The sequence below is a fragment of the Xenopus laevis genome, chromosome 6L, assembly GCF_017654675.1.
Source record: "Xenopus laevis strain J_2021 chromosome 6L, Xenopus_laevis_v10.1, whole genome shotgun sequence".
In the NCBI taxonomy this organism is placed as follows: domain Eukaryota; kingdom Metazoa; phylum Chordata; class Amphibia; order Anura; family Pipidae; genus Xenopus; species Xenopus laevis.
The window spans coordinates 40890913-40917864 of record NC_054381.1 but is presented as its reverse complement, the minus strand read 5'-3'; the positions used below and the strand labels follow the sequence as shown (position 1 = coordinate 40917864).

At 37.7% G+C, this 26952-nt stretch overlaps 1 protein-coding gene across 1 annotated transcript in view; it reads left to right on the top strand.

The window, feature by feature from the left end:
• The window catches only part of fam126a.L (family with sequence similarity 126 member A L homeolog), a gene marked incomplete at its 5' end in the record, with an annotated part of 54988 nt that overhangs the window by 1176 nt on the left and 26860 nt on the right, over window positions 1-26952 (top strand). Inside the window, 3 exon segments of the mRNA NM_001096801.1 lie at window positions 21242-21324; window positions 23588-23689; window positions 26271-26450. Of these exon segments, the coding sequence (NP_001090270.1) occupies window positions 21274-21324; window positions 23588-23689; window positions 26271-26450 (333 nt within the window).

Genomic DNA, 26952 nt, shown 5'->3' with positions numbered 1-26952 from the left:
GTTTTCGAGTGGAGATTTTAGGTGTCCACAATAAAGCTGGCCATAAACATGTAGATTTACCTTCATATCGGACGAACAATCGTTCGGTGCCATCTTCCGACCTGCCACTAACCATTCAAATCAAATAAAGTAGTAAAAGAACAGATCAGCCAATGACAGCAATCGCACGCAAGTTATGTCCGACAAAAGCTAGTGACAGTCTCCCACTAATATCGTCAGATCGGCAATACATGCAGAGATATTATCGGCAGCCGACAGAAATGTTCTAACCTGTCCAATCAACTGAACGACCGATCACCATCTCACGAAAAATGTCGGGACTCTCCGCACACGGCCCTGAACATCGTACAAAATGGAAATTCGTACGATTAAATCTTTGCGTCTATGGCCAGATCTATCTATAATTGTCGTTACTGTGGCTTCAAAATGCTGACAGATCTCATGGTGTGAAATAACCTTTGAGGGTGAAGTGAGCACTTCTGGTTTGGCAACCCTGTGCTGGTGTATTATCTCGCCAAGAGACAGTGATAATAAAGTTACATTTGTGATTAATTGATTTGAGGTGAAGAAAGGTTTGAGTCAGCAATGGAAGCCTTTTGATTTGATAAACTGAAATCATTATTTTGTGACTGTGTTGGAAAGCATATCAATGAAAGATTAAAGTCATTTGCTTTTGAACAGCGTACATAAAATTGGGCAGATAGTTTTTGCCTTCATCCCTTCTGCACAGTTCTAAAAGTCCAGTAAGTGAAATCTTTCAGGATGAATTGAATGCTTAAATACTACAGAGAAACCTATCTGTCAGTCAGCCTGCCTTGAAAAAATCCCATTAACCAAACATTAAGACAGCTGAGCCCTCTGATTCGCAAGCAGATCTGTAGCTGCTGCATGGGTCATATAATAGCTGTAAAGAGATCTTCTGCATTTTTTTCCCCAAATCAATAACATGCTATACTTTTGTTAATTGTCGTTAACACTCTCATCATTTCCACCTGCTGAAATGAGTAGTTAATCATTGCTTTACAGACTACTCACTACAGCATTAGGGAACTGGTTTGGCAAAAACAAAAAATAGATGAGTAAATACATATAGCTAGCATACTGGTTACACCCATACAGATACAAATAGAGTTGATCCTTTATTATGAATCATTAGTAAAAATAGAATTTTAACACTTCTGCTTTTGTGTTCAAAGAGAGGTACATTGAGAATAGTGTTCTTCTCTACATCACTTTTATTGGTTCTTAAAGCAGTTTTTTCTTTAATATTCCTGTTTGTTACATACAAGTTCATTAGGAAATTATATCTGATATGACAATTCAGCATTTAAAACATATGTTCCAAAGGTAAACAAGTGCAGAGATCCAGAAATTAATGTCAGACTTGTGTATTTTTCCAAAAAAAAACTATTTTAAAGAGTCCAATAACATTCACTGTTCCTTCTTCAGTTTGAACACCATGGACATACACCGTTTGTTTTTTCCACAAAATAGGAATACTAAATTGGGCTCTCAGATAATATGACAATGCTTCATGCCTTGGCAAAATACCATTTTTTGGAACCAATGTGCAGACCCCCTTTTTCCCATGATTTCTTATGGAATAGTTTCAGCAGAATTTCACACTTCATTTTGCTTTTACAGCCAGAACATATTGGGGCAGATTTATTCATTTTCACAACCAGGAAAAATATACATTTATAGCTGAAGACAAAACTAATGGGTCAATCGTGATCTGTGCAACGTTGCAGAAAAAAATTAAGTCTCAAGCAGGAATCTTATTATTTCATCAGTTTTCAGAGTGTAAAAGCTTGACTGTTTTAATAAAACTCAAACATAAGCTTGCTTGAATGCTGAAGATATGCTTCCCACTGACTTCTACAGCATCTCACAGGTTTTAGATGGCAGAGTTTTTTAACTTCAAGTCAAGTACAGTCAATTTTCATTTTAAACACTTGAACTCAAATGCATTTGCATTTTTTTTTGTTATTTTCTCAACTGGTGGCAAAATCAAAGTTCTCAAATTTCAAAAAAATACCCCCTAAGGTTAATGCCAGACAGAGACTGAAATTGGCCTGCTGAAATACGCACACGGAAAATCAGTCCCTATGCAGCAGCCCAGGAGTGCCCATACTTTAGTGAAGTTGTCCCAGTATGATGTAAATCCATAAAAGCATTTAGCATTCTGTTCCATGGAAAATATTAGTTCAATGTTAATGTATCAGAAATTGTATATTGTTATATTAAAACATGTATTTCTTATGTAGCCCTAACATAAAAAAACTGAATGACAAGCATGAAAGAGGAGGGAGATTTAGACAAGCTTGTCTTGAGGTCTACTGCTCACCAGCTAAAGGTCTACTGGTAGATCCCGATCTAGCTTTTGGGCACCCTTGACTTAGTCTCTTCTCATGCCTGCACCTAGAACCACTGTGACAGCTCAGGTACAGGCACACTTTGCTGATTTCTGTGAAGAAACACATTCTCGCACCAAAATCAGCAGTATGCCTGCACTCGAGCCAACACAATGGTTCCAGGTGCAGGCAAAAGCGGAGGCCAATGCCGCTCATGGGCGGATTTTCAGCCTGTATTTGGGCTCTTACAGACGAGTGTTTTTAGCTGCGATCCCCCTTCGTTCCGGTTTCATGCGTTGAGCCGCAGGGGAGCACAGGAGTAGATGCGCTGAATTCATTTAAATGGGGCTGTACTCACACAGACGCATGTAAGCGCCGAACGCAGGGAAAATGCAACATGCTGCGTCCCACCCTGCGTTTGGCACTTAGATGTGTCTGTGTGAGTACAGCCCCATTGAAAATAATTCAGTGCGTCTACTCCTGTGCTCCCCTGCGGCTGATCGCATGAAACCGGAACGCAGGGGAGCCCAGCTAAAAACTCTCATCTGTAAGAGCTCTGCATCGGTTCGGGTACCTGTGGAATACCTGCAAGGTGGTTGGGTTTTGGGCAGAAATGTGTGATTGCTTGATTGTGTGGGTGTTCTGCATGTAATACTTCTGGCTACCTGGCTACGTTGCAGAATTCTGCAACCCTTCTGCCCTCCCCTGAGTGTTTGGTAAAAATCCTTGCCCTGCCTAGTGAATATACATCAATGTGATGTCACTTCTGTTTTTTTGTGTGTGGGGGGGGTGGAGTAAGCTATTGGCAGGTCGGGTTGCGTAGCAGGTCTGGGTAGAGGAGCATAGTGGGTTGGGGGCGTGGGTCAGGTTGCAGTTCAGTGTGTCGGGCACAGCTCTGCCAGGTTGGACCTGCTCGTCTGTTAGACATAAGGATGCAATCTGCCCATCTATGGCCAGCATTGGTGTGTGTAGCTTTACTGTAACAAGATATAAGTAAAAAAAAAACTATTTAAAGGGGTGGTTCACCTTTATGATAACTTTTATTATGTTATAGATCGACCAATTCTAAGCAACATTTCAATCAGCTTTCATTATTTAATTTTTTATAGTTATTTGCCTTTTTCTTCTGACTCTTTGCAGCTTTCAAATGGGCGTCGCTAACTCCCTTGTAAAAAAACAAATGCTCTGTAAAGCTACAAATGTATTATTATTGTTACTTTTTATTACTGATCCTTCTATTCAGAACCTCTCCTATGCAAATTCCAGTCTCTTATTCAAATCAATGCATGGTTGCTAGGGTATTCTGGACCCTAGTTACCTGATTGCTTAAAATGCAAATTGAACAGCTGCTGAATAAAAAAGCTAAATAACTCAAAAACTTCAATAATAAAAAATGAAAACCAATTGTAATCAATATCACTCTCTACATCATACTAAAAGTTATCTCAAAGGTCATCAACCACTTTAATTATAAAGAGAAATCTATTTTAATCACATTTGAAAAAATACAACTGATTTGGATAGCCACATGTCTCCCTTATGAGACAATGGTAATACAATATGTTTGGTTTTCGATGATTCCTGACTTGAAAACACCAAAAAAAACCACAATAGAATGCTATAGTATTTTCAAAACATTCCTTCAGAAATGAGCTTACTTCAGACTGGGATCAGTCCAGAGGCCAAGACAGCAACATTTAAGGTCCCCATAGACGCAAAGATGTTTCTTTGGTGAAGGACAGATTTTAGCGAAATCCGGCCAATCCGTCAAATTATCGTGAAGTTAGTGGGAATCGAATGATCGTACATCTTACGATTTTTGTAAGTGCAATCTATCTATGTTTGCAGGGCCAAGCAGGCAGCTACCCTCAGTTTTCCTGGCAATATCGCCTGAAATGGTCTTTTTAGTTGATGGACAAATCGTACATTTAAACGATCGTTTTGAGATAATCGTGGTCTCACGATAACAAAAAGATCTTTTAAAAATCTTTACATCTATGGCCAGCATTATGTGGAAACACGTCTGCTGTTGTCTTCACCTCCTACACCCCTCAGATACATTTTCCTCTAGATTCCTCCCGATTTTTGCCTGGTTAGATCAGTGTCACACATGCTTCTCTCTTTTTTACCAGAATTCAACCAATTCAAAGTGTCTGACCAAAACAAATCATTTGACTTTTAATCACCTGAACTTTTCATCAGTCCAATTGCTCCCTTGCTGATCGGTGTGTGATCATGAAAGAAAAGGGCCCCCTCCCCCATTACTCTAGCTTAGCTGGGGGGTTTATTTTAAGCATTTCATTTTTTCTTTATAGGCACCCCAGGATTGCCTGTCCTAAAGATGTTGAACTAGACCTGTATAGAAAATGTGGCCCTGCATCTGGGCTAAACCTATGTAACAGTAACACCAAAAAATGAAAGCCTTTAAAAATATTTATAATATGCTGTACTGTTGCCGTTCACTGGTAAAATTGTGTGTTTGCTTTATAAAGACCAATACAGAGTATATAAATAAGCAGTGGTGTAGCCATTGCTGCAGCCATTAAGGCTGTTTTATTATTAAAGAGAAAATGATTTTTAAGAATTTGCAATTTTTTGATATAATGGAGTCTGTGGGAGACAGCCTTTCCGTAGTTATGGACCCTTCTGGATAATGGGTTTCCACATAACGGACCCCATACCTGTGTAGTAATCTTTCTGAAGCAAACACACAATTTTTACCAGTTCAGGGCAACAGTACATTATATGATATAATTATTTTAACAATTTTTGGTGTACTGTTCCTTTAAAAAAAAAAATCGTTTTGTCTTTTGAAATAAAAAGAATAAAGAGCAAAATGTTGGTGTAGAACTTATTATTCAGTCATGTACTTTGGTCAAGGCACTTTACACAATCAAATGTACAATATTCATGTCCTTGTCAGTGTTTCCTGTTTTATCAGTCTGTTATTGTCAGAAAGGAAATTCTGCCTAATGCAGTGTTTATCCATAGGCAAGTGCAGCTGCATCCCAAGTGGTTCTGCAGAGTTGCAGAAAAGTTTGTATGAAACAATACAAAAACTATAAAATCCACATAAGATTACATGACAACACAGGACCCAGTGCAGTCTGCCTATTCTGATTATTAATCAGTCTTGCTATATTTGCTTCTGGCAGATATTATTTGACTTGTGCTGTTTTGATAGTTTATGACAATCCCTAAGCAGCCCAGACCACACTGAGCATGTGCACAGTCTTGATCTTGCAATGATGTTCTACAAGATGGTGACCCCCTGTGGCCAACTTTGAAAGCATAAATCATTTGTTTGATTAGGCATGTGGTGCAGTAAGTTTGTTTATTTTTAGTATACAAAATACAGCATTCCTAGCCATATTCTATTTTAGACTTTACTTCCCCTTTAAAGCATTCCTCTGTCTGATTAGTATCTCAGGACACATTAAGATATTTATAATCCCCTGGATTCCCAGTAACAAAATAAAGGTAGAAGTGAGGAAGTTGGTAATTAGGTAACCTAATTATCTACCTCACAAGGACCAAGCATGAAGTAGCTTCAGTCTATGTGCTTGCCCTGTTTAGTTCAAGAAATTACAAAAAACATAAATATTTTACAGATAAAACAATTTACAAAAAGTATGTTCAGCACAAGCCTTATTCAATCAACTCATGTTAAATAAGGTGGTATACTGCCCCTTTAAAGGAGAATTAATTCCTTTCACATCTGTTTGGCCATTGTTTGCTAATATAAAGTGCATAGTAAATACTTTGGGAGAACTGGCTGAAACTTTGAATCCCTATCTAAAGTCAGGTTTGACCTGGGTGTTATTACAGCTTAAGTCTCCCGAATCTTCCCGTGTGTCACTGCCCTAAATCGCATGCACTTTTCATGCTAATTTAAAGGGGTTGTTCACCTTCAAAACCTTTTTTTTCGATTCAGTTGGTTTCAGATAGTTCACCAGAAATAGATCTTTTCCAACCACTTTCTATTTAAGTGTAAGTCTAATTTTTCACCTTTCTAAAGCTGCTCTGGGAGAGGGGATCGCCGACTCTCTAAACCAGGGATCCCCAACCTTGTGAACCCGTGAGCAACATTCAGAAGTAAAAGGAGTTGGGGAGCAAGACTAGCATGAAAATGTTCCTAAGGTGCCAAATAAGTGCTGTGATTGGCCATTTAGTAGCCCCTATGTGCATTGTCAACCTACATTGAGGCTCTGTTTAGCAGTGCACCTGGTTTTTATGCAGCCAAAACTTGCTTCCAAGCCTGGAATTCAAAAATAAGCAACTGCTTTGAGGCCACTGGGAGCAATATCCAAGGGGTTGGTGAGCAACATGTTTCTCACGAGCTACTGGTTGGAGATCGCTGCTCTAAACTGTTCTAAATTGATATATTTAGTACATTGTTACCTTTTGGCCCTGCTGAGCAGAATCCCTGAGTTTTACTACAAGCAGCTGTTAGAATTGATAGAATAGTTGGTAATACTCCAGAGATGCTGCTGAGAAATGTATCGACTAAATGTTGCAAAATTGTTACAGAATCTGCACCTGAAACAGTAAAAAAATGGAAAGTAATAGAATTTTTTTTCTTTCTGGAGAACAATGTGAAAACAAATCAACTGAAAAAGTGATGGATGGTGAACACCCCTTTAAGGCACTGTCTGGTGATTCGTAGGCAGATATATTAGGCTAAGCGTCCATTACCAACGAGGGACCAACAATATGCAATTCTTATAGAGTGGTTTATAAAGTCACAGATGAAGAGTTGGATCTCTGATAGAGTGAGCAGCTTGTATTGTGGACTTACAACATTTCAGATTTGGCATGAGGTCGAGGCAGCAATGCAAAGTTTAGAAAAACTTTCTGTGGATTTTGTTTTTGATAAACCCAGAAGGCAACACTAGAGTTGTAGTATGCGAGTCATTAGATGTGAGCATGATCCAGTGTTTGATATCCACCCCTCAGCACAAATACTCGTTAGGCTGAAGTGTCCATGGATTGAAGATTAGGACTATTTCATATGCATTTTCACCATTCATTCTACACCGCACTTTATAGTGCTAGTGTGAGTCCATCAACAACATAAAGGTGCTCTGCTTTAAATGAAACCTCCCTGGGGTAAATAACTACTTTACAGATATTTGTTCTTCATTTTTTTTATCTCTGCCCCAGTGAAGCTAACAGTAGTGAAACTATCCAGCCTGTATGTTTGGAGTTAGTAGATGTCACATTACAGCTTTCCAGTGCTTTTTAGTTATAAAAGGGATTTTTCATATATATGTCCCTATGTCAAATAAAACAATTGTGCAAGCAAAATCAATTTAATGCAACACATATATAAACAGTAGTACAGTACTGAGGTCTCATGCCAAGCCAACTAGTCCTAAATTATGAATACATTTTCTGCTTAGATCTATGGTCCCACCTTTGTTATTTTTGTAACAAAACATATTTCGCACAGTAGAGTTGATTGTATTTCTACATGTTTAATCATAAACGCTGTATCTGCTTTGTGTAATGAGCAAGACACAGGCATACTTTTTCCTTCATCTAAGAAAAGACTTTTGTGTTCCCTGGTATCATACTGAGAGAATATCATTAAAAAATAATGGGGATTATCACCTTTGTTGTTGTGAACTAAATAAAGATACACTGTGTACAGTGTACTTTGGTAATGAAAGTACTCAAATTTCTGTGTGTCTTTAGACATAGTATTGTATAGCTTAGGTATCCAAAGTGTTAATCACGTACAAAAAGTTTGTCATCTTTTCCTGATTACTCAAATTGAAGGAAACCAGTGAATGGAAAAAAATGCATAACTATTCAGATATGGAATTTGTTTTTTCCTCTAATATGAAATGCTGAAAGTATAGCATAATATTGGTGTTGCCCACACCCACAGAGAGCCTGTTTAAATGCAAAAAAAGGAGCAGTATAAATGCTGACTGAACATCTGGAGAACGTACTAACCCTAGTAGTGCATAACAAAACGTATGTGTAGCTTACTCGCTCCACTCTCATATTGTCTGCCATAACGTGCATTTCATATTAGTTTTCTGAACATTAAACATTCTTATCCCATATGAATTCTGGATGTTAATTGCATAGAAAGGAAGAGAGTCAGATTTGTATCAGATGTTTTGCTGTGCTCAGGAGGCTTGGGGAATACCAAGCTTAATATTCTTTGCGTTACTGAATAGGACATTAGGTGGTGTCTAGAAGGTAAAAAAGATTGTGCGGTAATCCTGGTAATGTAGCATGGATTTAAGGGAAGTGTTTTGGGTTAATGCATAACGTTAATATTCCATCTGCATTGTTTTTTCTTTTAATTTCTTTTCAAAGTTTTACTCTGCATCTCATTTCAGTTTTGGTTAAGCTGCCTTTGTCTTGACTGGTCCTAGCCTTTCCTTTTTATCCCATTTTATGTTCAGTTGCCTTATAACCTGCTTTACAAGAATTTACAGGAGCTGTTTGACATAGTGGTCAGTCAAATACAAAATAAAGTCACTATATAAATTTATTTTTTATATTTTGGCTTTCTGGAGACTGGTGGCTCTCTCTGTTAGAGATCGGAATTATTTGTTTCTGTCCCAGCTTGTTTATTATATTATATTTCAACAATTTGCTAAATAACCCCCTAAATGTTGGAATTTCAAAGGTCTAATGTTATAGTTTTTATACCTTAAATGGTTTCTTATTTAAGAGAAAATTCGAATGGAAAAAATTAGATTCAGAGAGTCGAGTTGCGAAACCCAAAAACTTGAATTGATTGAGTTTTCAGCAAAATAACTTTTTCAGGTAAAACCCTCCAAAAAAACCTCAAAACATCATGAAGGCTATTAACATCCTCAAATGGTTCAAGTGACCTCTGCCATTGACTTCTACATGACGTTGACAGGTATTAGGGCAGAGACACGCTGCTATTTCGGGAGATTAGACACCCAGCGACAAATCGATTGTTCTTCGGTCGACTAATCTCCCCAAACTGCCTTCCCGCCAGCTAGAATGTAAATTGCCAGCGGGATGGCACTTGGAACGCTTCATTTTCTGAAGTCTCCCAAAGTTGCCTCATGAGGAAACTTCAGGCGACTTTGGAAAGCCAAAGCAATCCAGCGAGATGGCAGTTCATGGAGATTAGTCGCCCGAAGAAGTGATTTGTCGTTGGGTTGCTTATCTACCGAAATAGCAGCCCGTGTCTCTGCCTTTAGATGTATTTTTCAGATTCAAGCTATTTACAGGGTTGGGGTATAGTACATCTCAAAAAATGTGGTTTTTTTTCAAAAATATATATTTTTTTTAAACCTGAAAATTTGAGTTTTGACCAAAAAATAATCTCAAGACTTGAATTTTTGTGGAAAACAACACTCGAACCTTAGTAAATAACCCCATCAGTGTTGGCTAGCAATAAAAAAAAGTTATTAGGCAGCTCCTCTGAGAAAATGAGAGAAATAAACATCAAGATCTATATACAGTAATAATTTAGGCAGTCATTCAACAGAAGACGGACTGGATTCACTCACAATCTTTAGAGCAATTCTCACTGCTTTCGTCCAGTGAAGCATGTAATTCAATCGCAAGAGTTGTCAGAAAAGGTCAAACGCAGTATAATTCTGCAAATTCAAGGTGCATTTATTTCCACACTACATGTTTCGAGCGACTGCTCTTTTTCAAGTTTTTGAAAAAGAGCAGTCGCTGGAAACATGTAGTGTGGAAATGCTATCATCTGTAAAATGAGGAATTGTATTAAAAAAATCTATGTAGTCCTAAGTAAACTGTAAGCAGTTAAGTAGTTGTAGTTAAGCTCGGCTATATGTTGGTCCCAATAATTTGAATGCCTCGCATGAAAGGAGCTCATTTTGCTAATGACTGCAGATGGCTGGTTAAGTAGACTTTAATCTATGAAGAGCGCTTAAAATATCTTCCAGGTCACACTTTTAGGTATATAGTCTGCTCACCTACCTAGTTAGGGAAATTTAGGGAGGTAACACATAGGGGCAGATCTATCAAAATGTGGGATTAGAGGTTACAAAAGAAAAACTAACCTACTTTGTATTCATTCCTATGAAAATGAATCACATTCCCTTGAATCAAATGGTGAACTCGTGACTTTCACCTATTGATAAAGAAACTTGAAAATCCCATAGGACTAAATTGAAAGTGGGTGAGTTTTTCTGTGGTAAACGCTAAAAAGTCCAAAGTTTGGGAAAGCCCTACAGATAATAATAGACATTGCTAAGCAGGTAATGTTTTTAACAGCAAAAGCATTTACAGTTATTTACTTTCAAAAACTTATTCGGGTTAATTGTTTTCAGATTGTACACCTGACTTGACTTTTTGTATCTATATTTTTTCTCTAAAAATTTTTTGGCTTTATTTGTCTTCTCCGCCTGGTGTTTCCCAGAAGCTGTTTTAATGGGGTTGTTCACCTTCAAACACTTTTTCCAGTTCAGTTGGCTTCAGATTGTTCACCAGAAATAAATACTTTTTCCAATTACTTTCTATTTGTGACCCTTTTTCTAATATTGAAGTGTAAAGTTTTATTTTTAACCTATTAAAGCAGCTCTGGGAGGGGAAAGGGTCGCAGATGCTTTAACTGTTCTAAATTGATACATTTAGTTGATACATTTGTTACATTTGTCCCTGCTGAGCAGAATCCCTAAATTTCATTAAAGGCAGCTATTATAATTGATACAATAGTTATTAATACTCCACAGATACTGGTGAGAAATGTATCCACAAATTGTATCAGCTAGATGTAGCAAATTGTAACAGTCCAGATGCTCCTGAATCACAGCTACCAGACTGAAAAACTTAAAATTGTAAAAAATGGAAAGCAATTGAAAAAAAGTATTTGTTTTGCTGAACAATCTGAAAACATCTGAACTGAAAGAAGTGTTTAAAAGTTGAAGAACCCCTTTAAACAGGTGCACATGCTCTAATGCGCTACATTAGTTGATATATTAGGTGCCGGCATTCCTCTAATGCTGAGAAATGTAACTGTTGACTTGTAAACCTCAGGGAGCATGCTCATTAGGGGCTAAATATGCAATCAATTAGCATATGCAATTGTAACAGTTTTAGGCTAATGTTACATGTGACAGAGAAAACACCATGTGTGACATTAGCCTTAGTGAGTCAGCAACATACTTAAAGGAACAGTAACACCAAAAATGTAAAAAAAAAAGTGTTTTAAAGTAATGAAAATATAATGCAACGTTGCCCTGCACTAGTAAAACTGGGGTGATTGCTTCAGAAACTATACTGCTGTGTAGCTGTGGGGGCAGCCATTTAAGCTGGAAAAATGGCACAGCATACATGACAGATAACAGATAAACACTGTAGTTTACAATGGGATTCTGTATAGCTTATCTGTTATCTACTATGTGTCCTGTGCTTCAAAGGCGGCTCCGATGGCCACACAGCTGCTTGTTTATATAAAGTATAGTTGTGTTTCTGAAGCAATCCCACCAGTTTTACCAGTGCAGGGCAATGCTACATTATTTATTCATTACTTGAAAACACTTTTCCTTTAGCTATGCTGGTCTTGAAATACATGAGATGTGGCAGTTTTGATCCCATGCTGCCCGGGGCAGCCTTCCTGGTGCCCCCCCCCCCATTCCTCACAATTATCTTGATGAGCTCCTACAGGGGTGAGTGCAATTGTGCTCTCTGCACTAAAGTGCTGAATTTTGGGTTCAAAAAGGAATTTGGCGCTTAAAGTTACCAGTAACATCTTTTTGCTGTCCCTGGTAACCTGTGCAGCACTACCACCCGAGGCAAGGTTCCCGCCATGCCTCCAACAAGAACGCCATTGCATGAGATGGTGCAAATACCCAAAGAAGCAAACACCTTATTTCAAGTATCTATTCTAGCAGATACAAGAAACAAGTATCGCCTGCTAGCTACTAATGTGCTTCAGAAGTTTTAACAAAGGTCACACCTGCTAATTAAACAAATCATTTATTTTTTCAAAGTTGGCCGCAGGGGGCTGTAATATAATATATATTGTAATTTTGGTAAACATCTTTGCAAGACCAAGACTACTCACATGCTCAGTGTGTCATAAATTATCAAAACGCACAAGTCAAATAATATCTGTCATAGAAGCCGATACAGCAAGACTGATTAATAATCAGAATATGCAGACTGCACTGGGTCTGTGAATACAAATCTCTACACAGTTGCCGACTGCTCTGCAGGTAATAAACAAAGCTGCTCAAGTTCTGGGAAGTAAGGTGGGTGCTCCCCCTTGCCGTTTGAAAGGATGATTGTTTCCATGCAGAGCAAGTAAAACGAAGAGGGAATTTCACTGCATACAGTCAGGTTTATTATAAAAACGGTACACATTTTTTAATTAAAGTATATTGGAGGTAGATTTCATTAAAGAAAGTAAAAATGGGATTTTATTTTTAATGCAAATCTAAACAGCTGGCCCAAAGCAGAAATCTCTTGACATCTGGCCTATTCCCAGTGGCAAAATCCAAGAGACACTTCCCTTGAGATTAATGCGCAAGCTAGACCCATCTGTAATATCGATGAAAGGATTTCCAGTTTGTGCGTGCCTGTTTTGATTAGAGTGACATACTGTGCTTTTGCTAAAGTACTTGCCACTAAAATGCTGTAGTGGTTTAAAGGGGTAATTCACCTATAAGTGAATATTTAGCTTAATGCAGACAGTGAGATTCTGAAACAATTTTCAATTGATCTTTATTTTGTGTGTGCGTTTGTTTTTTAATTAATTTGATTTTGGATCAACATCTCTCCACTTTGGAATTTGATCATCTATCTGTTGCTAGGGACCAATTCAGAGAAATCTAACAGTACTAAAATGATTTTAAAAAGTTAAGAATATGACATTCACTTAACCTCTTATACATGGGTTGCAGATTCTCAATGGAAAAAACATTGCTAATGATAGAAGTGGTGCACTGCTCTGAACGTCTTCCCAAGACCCTCTAACCATATATCTGCAAATGCCCCACTGTGACACAACCCGAATGTACCTCATCTACATCCCTGATATACACATTTGTACTAGCTATAACATTAAGTACATTAAAGATCTTTGTGACAATGCAGTAATATGTGACTTTCAAGACCTTAAGGACAAATTACAGTTGCCTAACAATATGCGATTTATATTCTTTCAGCTAAAGCATGCTCTGCTCAGTTACAGGGTTACGCTACTGACACAACACCCAGGCATTTAGAGGACAGCGCCCACAACCCCCCCAACTCACCAAACCTCTCTCTAGATTTTCCACCCAGCTTATTCCACCCATTGAGCTCACACCCTTCAATAAATGGTCCCAGAACATCTCCACCATCATTGCAGATATTTGGCCCAATATTCTAGACTTTCAATATGAATTAGAGTCCTGCAGTGGGTCGGGTACCCTGGGGGTTGCAGGCAGAAGTTTCGGGAGCGGGTATAGATGTGGGTCGGCGGTTCTCCAGGGTTGCAGGTCTTCTCAATAGCGAGTTTTACTCCTTGTTTTCTGATCACGCCAACTTCTAATGATGTCACTTCCAGTTTACAATGATAGCACTTCCTGTTTCTTGATGGTCAGAGGGTTGCGGATAAGGTACTGTTGGGTAGCGGGTGCAAGCGGGTAAGCATGCGGGTTGCGGGAACGGGTGCGGGTCGGGTGTAGCTATGGTGGAAATTGTAAAAAAAGCTATATGGCACTATTCCGTTAAGCACTAAAGGGTGTGGTCTTACTCTGAGGTCAAAGTAAATGACCCCTATTATATATATGTATATTATATTTAGCTCTCTGGAAGTATGTTGGTGAATTCTGGAAGTTGAAACTTAGTGACATCTGCACATTATGGGTTTTACGCATTGAATAATTTGAGTCATGACAAATATAATTTCTTGTCTTTGTAATCTTTCAGGTGTTTGGGTGTTTTTGGCTTATGTGCTATTCATTTGTTTACACTAGTCACTATTTACATTGTATAATTCCTTAGTATTACCAGAATCAAGCCTTTCTTGCACCCAGATCTGCTTTTCAAATTTCTCTACCTTTGTGTTTTAATTTGGTAAATGGTAACCTACATAATGGGGGGTTATGTAATAAAAGTCACTACGTTTGCCCAGGAGCAGTAACCCATAGCAACAAATTGTCAGGAAGCATTTTGTGGTCACCTGTTTAAAAGCAAATCTCTTATTAGTTACTGCCCCTGGATAAATATAGTGCCTTTTATTACATATGGGGTATATTCTCTAAAGTACCCAGATAACTGTTTGATCATTATTCCATTCTGAAATCTATGAAGCTGGCAATCTGGATGTTCTGATGAATGCTGGAGAGGCTGCCGTAAGCTTCTACAGACAGGCACTTTACAATGAACTAATGGGGCTGTTTTAGACTTCACTGTAGTAGAAATACCAAAGCCTATTGTGAATCGCAGTCCAGGCCTTCGTTTGTTGGTACAACTATGGGACCTTTTATCCAGAATGCTTGGGACCTGGTGTTTTCCAGATAAGGGATCTTTCCATAATTTGGATCTTAATAACTTAAATCTACTAGAAACATTAAATAAACCCAATAGGCTGGTTTTGATTCCAATAATAATTCATTATATCTTAGTTGGGATCAAGTACAAGGTACTGTATTATTATTATTATTATTAGTAGTAGTAGTAGTAGTAGTAGTAGTAGTAGTAGTAGTAGTAGTAGTAGTAGTAGTAGTAGTAGTAGTAGTAGTATAGAGAATGGAAATCATTTTTCAAAATTTGGATTATTTCGGTAAAATGGAGTATGTGGGAAAAGGCTTTTCTGTATTTCAGATCTTTCTGGACAACACCTTGTTCGTAAAGCTCTGACTTACAAACAGGCTATATCTCACAGAATCCATTTTAATCAAATCATTCAGCATTTTTAAATATTTTTTATTACTTTTTCCATAATAATACGTTGTTCAATAGTACATTGTACTTGATGGTGGCTAAGCTCCTTGAATCCATTTTGGCAGCAAAACAATCCTATAGGGTTTGTTTAATGTTTATATGATTTATAGCAGACTTAGTATACAGAAAGATCCCCTATCTAGAAAACATCAGCTCCAAACAATTCCAGATAATAAATCCTGTACCCGTATAGCAGGGATCCCTGACCTTTTGAACCCGTGAGCAACATTCAGAAGTAAAAGGAGTTGGGGAGCAACACAAGCATGAAAAATGTTCTTGGGATGCCAAATAAGTGCTGTGATCGGCCATTCGGTAGCCCCTATTTGGATTGTCAACCTACATTGAGACTGTTTGGCAGTACACCTGGTTTCTATACAACCAAAACTTGCCCCCTGGAATTCAAATATAAGCTCCTGCTTTGAGGCCACTGGGCGCAACATCCAAGGCGTTGGAGAGCAACATGTTGCTCATGAGCTACTGGTTGGGGATCACTGCTGTATAGCATGTTCTTGGAGAAGGCTTTTTACTAGATGTTGAAACATTGTTACTGATGTTTGTGAGTGAGTCCTAGCGTGTAGTTGGTGTTTCAGTTCATGCTGCAGGTGGTCAGTTGGGTTGAGTTCAGGACTTTCTGCAGGCCAGTCAAGTTCTTCTATTCCCATCTCCAAAAAGAACTTTGTGCTAAAACTGCTCCACAAAGTAGGTAGCATGGAATTACTTTAACTGGAACCAGCACCCTAGCCCAAACCATAAACAACATTACAAATTCATCCTCCACCAGACTTTGCCCACAGCATTACATGTTCAGGCAGGTGCCATTTCTCCTGGCTTCTGGCAAACCCCATTCAGTCTCTCAGGTTTTAAGCACAAGTCATCAATTTAAAGAACGTACTTGCACCACAACACAAAATGCTTGGCATTGCACATTGTAAAAAAAAAAAACCTCCTTTCAATAAAAAATTTCATGTCTAAAGACAGTTTATAAATTTGCAGTCAGTGTTACAGCTGAAGACATGCAATATATACTCACTTCGTTATTCTCCTCTCAAAATCTCTTCTCTTTCAAAAACACTTGTTGATGGAATATATCTAGAAGGGCAAAAAATGATGAGCTCATTTGAAAAAGGGGTATCGTGTGAGCATTGAAAGACACCTACACCTAAAGTCCAAGCTATTCTATTGACGATGTTTGTTGGGAAGAGAGTAATAGTGTGTGGCTTTAAAGTCACCCATCTGCTTCTATGATTAGTCTTTTTACCACTGATTGTAAATTTTATGACCCGTGGAATTGAAGCATTTAAATGAATGAGAAAAGGTGAAAAATGGGATTCGACCAGTTCACAGTTCATAATCTCACTTGCTTTTTATGTTCACCTTTATTGTAAATTCTAAGTCTTTATAAACCACTTAAATAAATAATAATTAATGTCATATCTAGGATTTGTTTCTTACAGCGCACATTGTGTTTTATTTGGGGGGGGGGAATTCTTTTGCTGCTATGATCAGATTTCAGCCATTTTCATAGCTATTACTGTGAGTCTGATGCAGCGGCAATGTTTGTTATAGCAGCAACTGTATTCTGTCACATGGAATTTTCTGAAGCCAGAGAAAGGTTTAGAATATACCATAGAATTCCAGCTGTTTGACCCATCTTCAGCAAAAGGAAGTGGATGTGAGTTCTGCTCTGCTGATCCATACTAAATCTAAATAAACCATCTAAATCTGGTTGAACTTGGACCAGCTGTCATTACTTTCAGTCAGGCCACACATGTATGAAGGAGGCCTAACATGCTTTTCATGGAAGTGAAGAAAAAGATATTATTATACTTTTTACAGTTTAGGGTTCTCAAACCAGTGGAATTTTATTAAAACTTCTGTCTGCCCCCCCCCCTCAGCCATCTGGGAGGCTACTCTTCTAGATGGGGAAACAATAGTATTTTTTCTCAGCCAAAACCCTAATCGCTCAAAATTTTAAGGCTTTTTCCCCAAATTGCTAAAATTTATAGAGCTTTTGCCCGAAAACCCTGAAAAAGTCTGATTTTCTGGCTAAACCCAGCACAGACCACGAAAACTTCAAATTGAGATAGACCGTTCTCCATTTAATTTATACAGGACCTCAGCAGGGCTGAGATGGCAGATTTTCAGATTCTGGCTTTCTGCAGTTTTTACCCAAAAAAGTCCAACCAGATAAATTCGAGGTTTAGAAAATAACCCCTGAAATGTCCAATTATGTAACAGAATATTACAAATTATTCTTCACCTAAGCAGGGGTCACTTGTAGTTCACCCATGTCTCCCCAGCTCTTTCTGATCTACAACACCCATAACAATTCTATTCAGTTTAGATTTTGCTGGGATTTGTTTGGCATTTGTTCTGCTCCACTGTACAGTTTTCATCTTGTTGTTAAATTATTAAAGTATCAAATGTTACAGCTAAATAAAATGTGGATTTTACAAGGGATACCATTAGTACAGTATTAGTAATGAAATGATTGTGTTTTGCCACCATTAAAGAAAACAAATGTATTTTAAAATATATATGTTTTAGGGTCTCTTTTTTTTTATTTATTTTTTTATTTTTAACCATCCAAATTGTTCAGGATTTGTATTTTAGCAGTTGTACACCGGGGGTGTAATCTAGAGGAAAAAGGTATAATAGTGTATTTTTAGGGTGGATATAAGGCAGGACCAGGTTAAGTCTTCCATATAGTCTAATTATCAGACTTGGATGATATGGTTCAGACGCAGCAGGTTTCCTGTTATATTTATGTTCTCATTCTTATTCTCATGCTTATTATCCAGCGGTTGCCACAAACAGTTGCTGATATTTTTCTTTCTTCATCTACATATCAGTATTTCTCTGATGGAAATGACAAAGGACTTATTGAAAAGCCACATGCGTTATAGTGTCTGCAGTTCCTTTTAATAGAAATCTCCCCCAGCTTTGTACAATGGTTAGTAACATGCCCGTCTTCCTAGACACTCTAGAATAGTAGAATTGTGGCTATTATGATTCAGGGCATGCTGCCCAGTCACGGTTTCATTTGTGGCCATTAAAGCGATGCCGGAGAGCTTCCATCTAGAGCATTAACCCATGCTGATTTCAGTGGTTTATGGGCATACTAAAACCAGACCCCTAATAGTGCATGGACTCTCTCTGGCCCTCAGCCTTCCCTTGTTTCACATTGTAACAGATGAAACAAAAAGACTGTAATATCACTGTATTGGAAAATAATATTTTGCACTGGGTTGGTTTCTCTGTGTGTTTGCTTGCATGGCATTTTCTGTCAAACCTCAGCATCTAAGTGCTGGTTAAACGGATTTAAAATCCTTCATGCAAGCATTTTGATGTTCCTGTCCATCTGTCTGGCTTCCATGGTTTTATGGTTGGAATTTGCTATAGAATGAGCTTTTTTTTTTTTTTGACTGCCCATGATCCTATCTTGCAGTTATTACGGGGAGGCACATTTATCCAAGAATAAATTTCGAATTCATGTGATTTTTTAAAAACTCAAATTCGAAATTCGACCAATCAAAATTTATTGGGATTGAATTTTTGAAACGCAGGTGAAGTTAATTGACCCAAAAACTCAAATAGAATTTGAATCGAGTGTCTCGACTTGAATGTCATGAAGACTGCAACATCACCAAATTGATCCCTGGATTGTCTCCCATGGACTTAAACAGCAATTCTGGCAGGTTTTAGGTGGCGAATAGTCGAATTTGAGTTCTTAAAGGGCCAGAGTATGATAAAATCTCAAAAATCTAATTTGGATTTTTTTTTAAAAAAACTCAAATCAAATTTGAATAACTCCCTAGTCGAATTTGACAGTTTTGACCATAACATTTTTTAAAATTTTTCAATTTAACCCTTGATAAATCTGCCCCTTGCTGTCAAGCCATCTATTTCTTTAACAGTCAACGGTAGTTAATTTATAATTATTTAATCTGCAAAAATGATGTATTAAAGAACACTTAGATGTTAATGAGTAGGGTGTCCTGCAGAATTCTTCCCCCTTCGCTGAGTTTGTTGTTGAAGATCATGTGGCTTGCATTGCTGGGTCCTGTGTTTAATCCCAAACAGGGCACTATCCATGTGCAATTTGTCTGTTCTGCTTGTGTTTGCCCAGGTTTCAACCTACAATACAAGAACATAGTAGATTAATTGATTCCTGATGAGACATGACGTGTGTATGTGTGTATCCGTGTGACTGTGATGGGTCCATTACAATTGCTATCTCCGCTTGGTAGGAAGGAGCTGTGCTGCTATATGTTAGTACTTTATAAATGACAACATCATGCTTGACATGATTCAAATATACCCGCAGGCATTGTAAGGCACAGAAGTCAGGTCAGCTCTGAGTGTCTGGGGGTTGGGTATTGTGCCTCATACAATGCCTATAGGCTGTCCAGAGCTCTGATAGAAATTATGTATGTCTGTGTGCATGCGTATAAATAAACGGCATAATGTGTGCAACCATTTTCATTAATTATGTGTTTGGGATGTACGTCTGCTTTACTTTACATACATCTGTATTCTTTAAAATACTTTGTTACTATTAAAAAATAATGTAAAAATAGCAATACAGAATGTAAACTGCGCATACTGGTCATAAAAACGCATTCGCAAGAAAAGCATAAAGCACGTTCACACTATTGGTCACTCGTGTTTGGTGTGATTTTCCAAACTGTCCTGTTGAATGGTACTAAATAACTCTTAAGAAGATCGTAGCACTAGTATTTTTGCAGCATTAAACACCCCTATATGTATTGTTCAGAGCCCCTTAGCTTATTGCAAGGTTACAGATATAGGAAAACATTGCTGTACCAGCTATCTATTCCCAGTATCGGTTACCTGTGGGCTTTCAGGGGTATCTAGACATGCAAATGGATCTTATGCCCAAATCTCACCCTAAATATCCTTCAGACTGGCACCCAGTGTTACAGTACCACCACACCGTTTGGAAACCACTGCTCAAACTGGAATAGGTCCTTCTTACTGGTGTCTTCCACCTTTAACCTCCACTCCTAATTTAAAACATAGTGGTTTGATAGTAACGTAAAAGTCAGTTTGATTTTAGTATCCTCGTTTGGAAAAATTTGCAGTGGGGATGTAGATCTAAAAAAAAAAGTCAAATAGCATCTGAAGGGCAACATTTTGTCGATGCCTGACAAATATGCTAGTAAATGAAGTCGCTGCCTCTTAAAGTAAGAGGATTAGGACTTCATGGTTTCAGAAAAACATTTGTGAATTAATATAAAATACTTAAAAAATAAATAAATAAATAATAAATAAAAAAAAAATAATAATAAAATGAGGAATCTTTCAATAAACTATACTACAGGAGAAACCATAATCTGAATGCTTGCAGCAATGCTCTGAATTTAATTTGGTGCAATCCAATCTTGTATACATTATAAAATATATAACCTACACCTTAGTCGATTCAACATATATTTTATGAAAGAGATGTGTAACATAACAGAAATTGGTTTATTGTATTTAATTTATTTAGTGTATTGATTTTAGCATAGAATTATTTGTGCAAGACAAACGTCTTATCAGATGTGGACTTTTGACCTAAATTAATTTAGCCACAGATAGGAGATATTACCAGTAATTCTGGTATAAGCTGCTCTTGACCTTTGATAAATACACCCCCTTGTGTACTGAAATCAAAGGATAAAGCCGCATTTGAAAATAGAAATGCATCAAAAAAATGCAAGAAGAACATTTTTTCTTGTGATTCTGAAACATATGCATGCACCAAACTGCTAGCAGAAATTGTCTTTTGAATAAATTCTGATTCAGCTAAAAGAACATCTTTTAATGAACCCTTTATAAATATATCCACTCTTGTTTCTTCATTTTTGCTTCTTATAGATCTCTGCTGCATCTAGTTGGAATTTCCAATTATTGTTGTGAATTTAATGGTGTATATACTGTTTCAGTCTCTAAACCTCTTCTACTATCTCTTACAGCTTAAAGGAAATCGTTTTACAGATGCTGGAAGATGCTAACTTCAGAGAAAGGAGTTGTAGAGGAATGGTTATCAGAATTTAAGGTAATAGATTCTAACATAACACAAATAGCATGCAGCATTTTTCTGGAGGGCAATGATTACTGATTTTCAGGACAACCTATGCACATTTAAAGCCAAAAATGCCACTAAAGGAAGATTATCCCAGGAAAACGTATATTGTTGCAAATTAAACATTTTGTAGAGTCTGAACTGGGTTTATGTCCTTCTTCTCCATATATCAGACTGCAAAGCTTTCCCAAAGATAGTTTTTTAATGGTATTTCGGGTATGAAAGCTTAACGTTTTACAGCATCTAATCTCTCACCTATCCTTAGATACTAGGAAAACAAATCATAAAAATGAATGGTAGGTGTCTCCTGAACAGTTTGATTACTAAAGTATGTGATCTGCAGAGAACCCTCAATAAATATTGTTTCAGATTTTCATGCCTGAAGTTGTGGAATTTAGGACAATATGTTCCAGTAGAGTTTTTGTAACAGATTTTGCTTGGAGACTTTTCAACTCTGTCTTGTTGCATGCAGGGTTGCCTTAAAGGGGAAGGAAACCTAGTCGGCGCAAACCCCCCACCCCCCCTCCCGTTTGTTTCCCTCCTCCCCCCTGGCCTACCCGTCCCGCTGGGCAAATGCCCCTAACTTGTTACTTACCCTTCTGCGCAGGTCCAGTCCAGGGAGTTCACCGACGACCTCTTCTTCCACGCGATCTTCTTCCTGCTGTGAACGGCGTTTTGGCGCATGCGCAGTAGGAGCATTTCGCCGCTACGGATCTACTGCGCATGCGCCGAAAGTCACGCGCATGCGCAGTAGATCGTACCGGTGAACTGATCCTACTTCGCATGCGCCGTTCACAGCAGGAAGAAGATCGCGTGGAAAAAGATGTCGTCGGTGAACTCCCTGGACTGGACCTGCGCAGAAGGGTAAGTAACAAGTTAGGGGCATTTGCCCAGCGGGACGGGTAGGCCACGGGGGAGGAGGGAGGGGGGACAACAAACGGGAGGGGGGGGGGTTTGAGCCGACTAGGTTTCCTTCCCCTTTAAAGGGGTTGTTCAACTTCCAACACTTTTTCCAGTTCAGTTGGTTTCTGATTGTTCACTAGAAATAAAGACTTTTTCCAATTACTTTCTATTTTCTATGTTACTCTTTTTCTAATATTGAAGTGTAAAGTTTAATTTTTCACCTTCTAAAACCGCTTTGCAAGGGGGGGGGGGGATTGCCGACCTTGTAAACTGTTCTAAATTGATAAATTTATTTGATACAATTCTTATTTGTCCCTGCTGAGCAGAATGCCTGGGTTTCATGAAAAGCAACTGTTATAATAGATACAATAGTTGCTAATATTCCAGAGAAGCTCCTGAGAAATGTATCGACTAAATGTTGCAAAATTGGATCAGCTGGATTACTGCGCTGCCAGATTGAAACACCAGAAACATTAAAGGGGAACTCCACAAAAACATAATTTAAGATTTTTTGAAAAGTAAACATAATTTCAAGCAACTTTGCAATATTCAGCATTTAAAACATATGCAGACTTTTCATGATTTTTAATGGTTTCTGACAGTTCCCTAGCCCCCTGCACTCCTGCTGATCTCTCTGACTACTTTGCTGAGCTGGCTGACTACTGTTACTTTGTATCTTCCAAACCCCACAATTTCCTGCACACATGATTTCAATAAGGAAAGCAACATCATAGTGCAATGAAATGTGGATTATGTAGTTCCTGCATGCTGTCTGTAAGCTGTGGAGAAGTTGTTGCAAGAAGTCCCTCCTTCCTTGCCAGGATTTTAAATGATGCAGAAAGAGAAGAATTGTGAAACAGCTGGATTTCAGCATAAAAAATAAATGGCATTTATTCATACTTTTTGAAGAAAGAGGTAACTGTGATGGATATATTTGTGGTTTCTGTGTTATGTGGGCCTATAAATCAAATTTTGGTTTGGAAGAAACCGTAAATAAAATTCAAAATGGAAAGTAATCGAAAAAAGCCTTTATTTCTGGTGAACAATCTGAAAACAACTAAAATGGAAAAAGTGTTTGGAAGGTGAACAACCCTTTTAATGGGAATGATGAACATTCTCTGTAAGGTGTTGTAGAGTAGTCCTTTTATGAATAAAGGATAGTACTAATGACTTTTCCAATGCAGTTAGCAACGTGTTTCTGCAATTACTATCTCAATATTTATAATTTTTAAAAAAGAAGTTCAATGAACAGGCTATCTGTATTGAAGTGATTATTTCAATATTTCTTTTAGTAAGATATTGTATAAATTAGATATGTTCCCTAATTTCACAGACATTGCCTGAGACATCTATTTCCAGTTATGCTTCTGGCTTGAAAAACAAGACTTCTCTTGTATCAGCTCTATATGAAGTCATTCAGGAGCCTCAGAGTGAGGTAGGTACAAAAGATCTATGGTGAAAGATTAACTTTCTCATCAGTCTACTGTAGGTAAGTAATAATGAACTTTCAACTGACTGATTTGGATGAGAACTGGACAGTCAAACTAAAAGTTGCAGGAATCTAAGGTATAATGCTGAAAGTCGCAAGGAAGGGAAAAGAGTGGAATAAAATGTCTCAACAGCATTATCCTCTGGACATTTGTAGAGGCAAAAAATATGAAATAACCCCCATGTGCCTAAAGCACCCCATTGTACTACAAAATTTGGTCTAGCTCACAGCTTCATATGGAAACATTGTTGTAATAGTCATCATTTTTTTTAGTGGTCTAGGTGGCTAGTAGCACCTTTGGGAATATGCAGCCTAAAGATTCTCCGTTAAACTGCTTTCAAAAGTAGAAACAAATCCTGATTTCAGTTGCAATTACATTTCTAACCAGAAAATGTGACTTCTTAAAGGAGAATTTAAAAGTTGCCTCAGTGAGGCAACTTTGGGCGACTATTGAAAACGCATCGCTGCGTGTGCATTAGCGCAGGCGATTTTGCACTGTAGCCTATGGGGAAAAAACGCTGAGGCAGTTCGGGGAGATAGTCGCGCAAAAGACGTGGCGATAAGTCGCCAGGCGACAAAATCTCCTCGTATGGCCTTACCCTTAGTATGGAGTATGGGGCAATTCCCCCGGGGGAGGAAGGGAGGCCTACCTAGGGTGGGAGGTTACGGGGTTTTTTCCTCACAGGTTGAATTCTCCTTTAAGGATCTCTTATGTAATGTAAGAGATCCTTTTCTAATGACCAGAATATTGATACAGTGTAGCTATAAATATATAAAGCTAGATTAAAACTGTCCACTTTTTCATAAGATTAAATAAGAGATGCTATGCAAAGACTTATTTGTCTCTTGTATGTAAGTGCAAACATTCTAAAGCTTTCAAAAAAAAAAAAACTATCAGTAAAAATTGTGTATTTGGAAGGGATAAGGAAAAAAGGACACAAGTGGTGTGATTTTCTTGAAAGAAGAGTGGGTGGGACTGTTCATTACAATGCATGCTGCAGTTTAGCAACCCACCCCTCCAGCTTTTATTGATGCATTACTTTAATCTCAAGTACACTGTTTATATAAAAGCTTGTTTTTTTTTAGGAAATGGAAAATAGCATTCTTTGCAAGCTAAAAGTTATCCTAATATTTTTTTAGTTTTATTAGTTTATGTATCTCCAACATTTGGGTAGAGTAATATCACTTTGCTGTACATATATATACATTTAAATGAAGGCTCAGTAAAGTTACATGGTTAGTTGCTGTATCTAAACATTTCCAAAAGAGGTGCATTTAGTCACTTACTAAATGACCTCTGCTCTGTGGAGACTATACAGTGTCTCATAGAGACGGGCACGAGATCAGTCATTTGAGAGGCATTTTTACTTATTTTTGAACAGATTTGCAATTGTGTGAATTGGAAAGTTTAATTGAGTTATACTCACAAAACCTAAGTTTTATGTGTGTTGTGTTTTTATAAATGCAGCATGCACAAATTTCTAGCATTTCATACTTATACTACTTATACTAATAAATATATTTGTAAAATATTTTGAAAGCAAACCATATAAACATTACCTCCCATTTGTATTGATTGGCTCCCTAACTTACCTTATACCTGGGAAAACATATATTACATATACAGAGCTTTGTTTGTAAAAAGGAGCCAAACCCAAATATCATTCGATATAGCTGTGCCAAATAAGCAGCCTGGAAGTGTTTCGGGTACACATTAGAGGGGGCCCATGTATGGTTATGCTTTGAAAACACTGCTGTTTTGCCAAGTAAAGTCTGCATAAATTTAAAAATAGAAAACTCAAAACATTTGCTTGAACTATTGCTTTTACATTAAAGGGAAACTACTCCCTGACAAGACAATTATACGCAGCCCACTGTGTATTCTATTGTCTTTATTTGCCTCTCGTTTTACTTTTTCCAGTGGTGAATAGCTTAATCATTATTTTAATCTAGCTACTATAAAACCTTTGCTATTGGCAGAGGTCTATAATATCCCAAATTAGGAATACAACCATAAATTGCAAATTATACATTTTTTTGTGTCTTCACAAAATCCAGGTTATTTTAAGCGACCCTGAAGATCAAATCAATTGCTTTTAGCAGGTCTGGACTAAGATTCTAAATAGACCCTGGCATTTTACATAAACAGAGGCCCAAATAGTACCCAACAGGCCCAATAAATAGAGACTGTCTATAAGATTATAGCATATAGTGTATGACCCCAACCAGGAAACCACATATAGATCCCTCAACCTCTAGGTTTTTTTTCTTCATTGACTATTAGAGCCTTTTGGCAATCACAAAGAATTTCCCCATTATCCCAAACAAACTTTATTTTATGGCCTTTGAAACCCACTTCAGTAAGGTTTGCTTACTAATAATGTCGGCAGTTAGATGAATGATTACAGCAAACTGGCTAAAGGACCATTGCAACTTCTAAACAGAGTGGAATATATACAGAAATGGCTTTAAAAGTAGATACACACGTACATACTATTTGTTAAATGGCTGCTCTTTATTCTTTCAGTTGTTGGAGCCTGTCTGCCATCAGCTCTTTGAGTTTTATCGGAGCAAAGAGAAATGTCTCAGGACATTTACCCTTCAGTTTTTGCCAGAGCTCATATGGTGCTACCTTTCGATGTCTTCGAGCAGAGAACTACTGAGCTGCGGATGTATTGAGGCGCTGCTTCTGAGTGTCTACAATCTGGTTTGTAACACATTTTCAAGACACATTTCTTTGTGGGTGCTGAAGCGGAAGTGGTTTGCTAATGACATTTTATTATTTGTTAGTGACCGGTTAATTCCTATGCTACAAAACTTAAAATGTTAGAATATTGGTAAAAATAAAATATACGCTCTACTTTAGTTGTGTTTTCTTAAGCAGACTTGACATTGTTCCTGTGCTCTTTTGAAGGACATTGATTTACTTTGTGCTGCCTCATGGTGACATTCCCTAGTTTTACATGAAAAACCTTATTATAGATGCAAACTATGATGTTTGCTTCAGGAATGTTGCCCTCCGTCTTCATTTATTCTACAATGTCAGCTTAAAGCAACTGATGAATATATACAGTGAAATGCTGTCCAAGCTGTCGGAAATAATGACAATTAGTTTTAAGCAATATAGTAGCTTTGTTTTTTTTACTTTGTGTTTGAATAAGCGTAGTGAATGCACAGATAGATAAGGGTGTAGAGAAGCACTTTCCTCT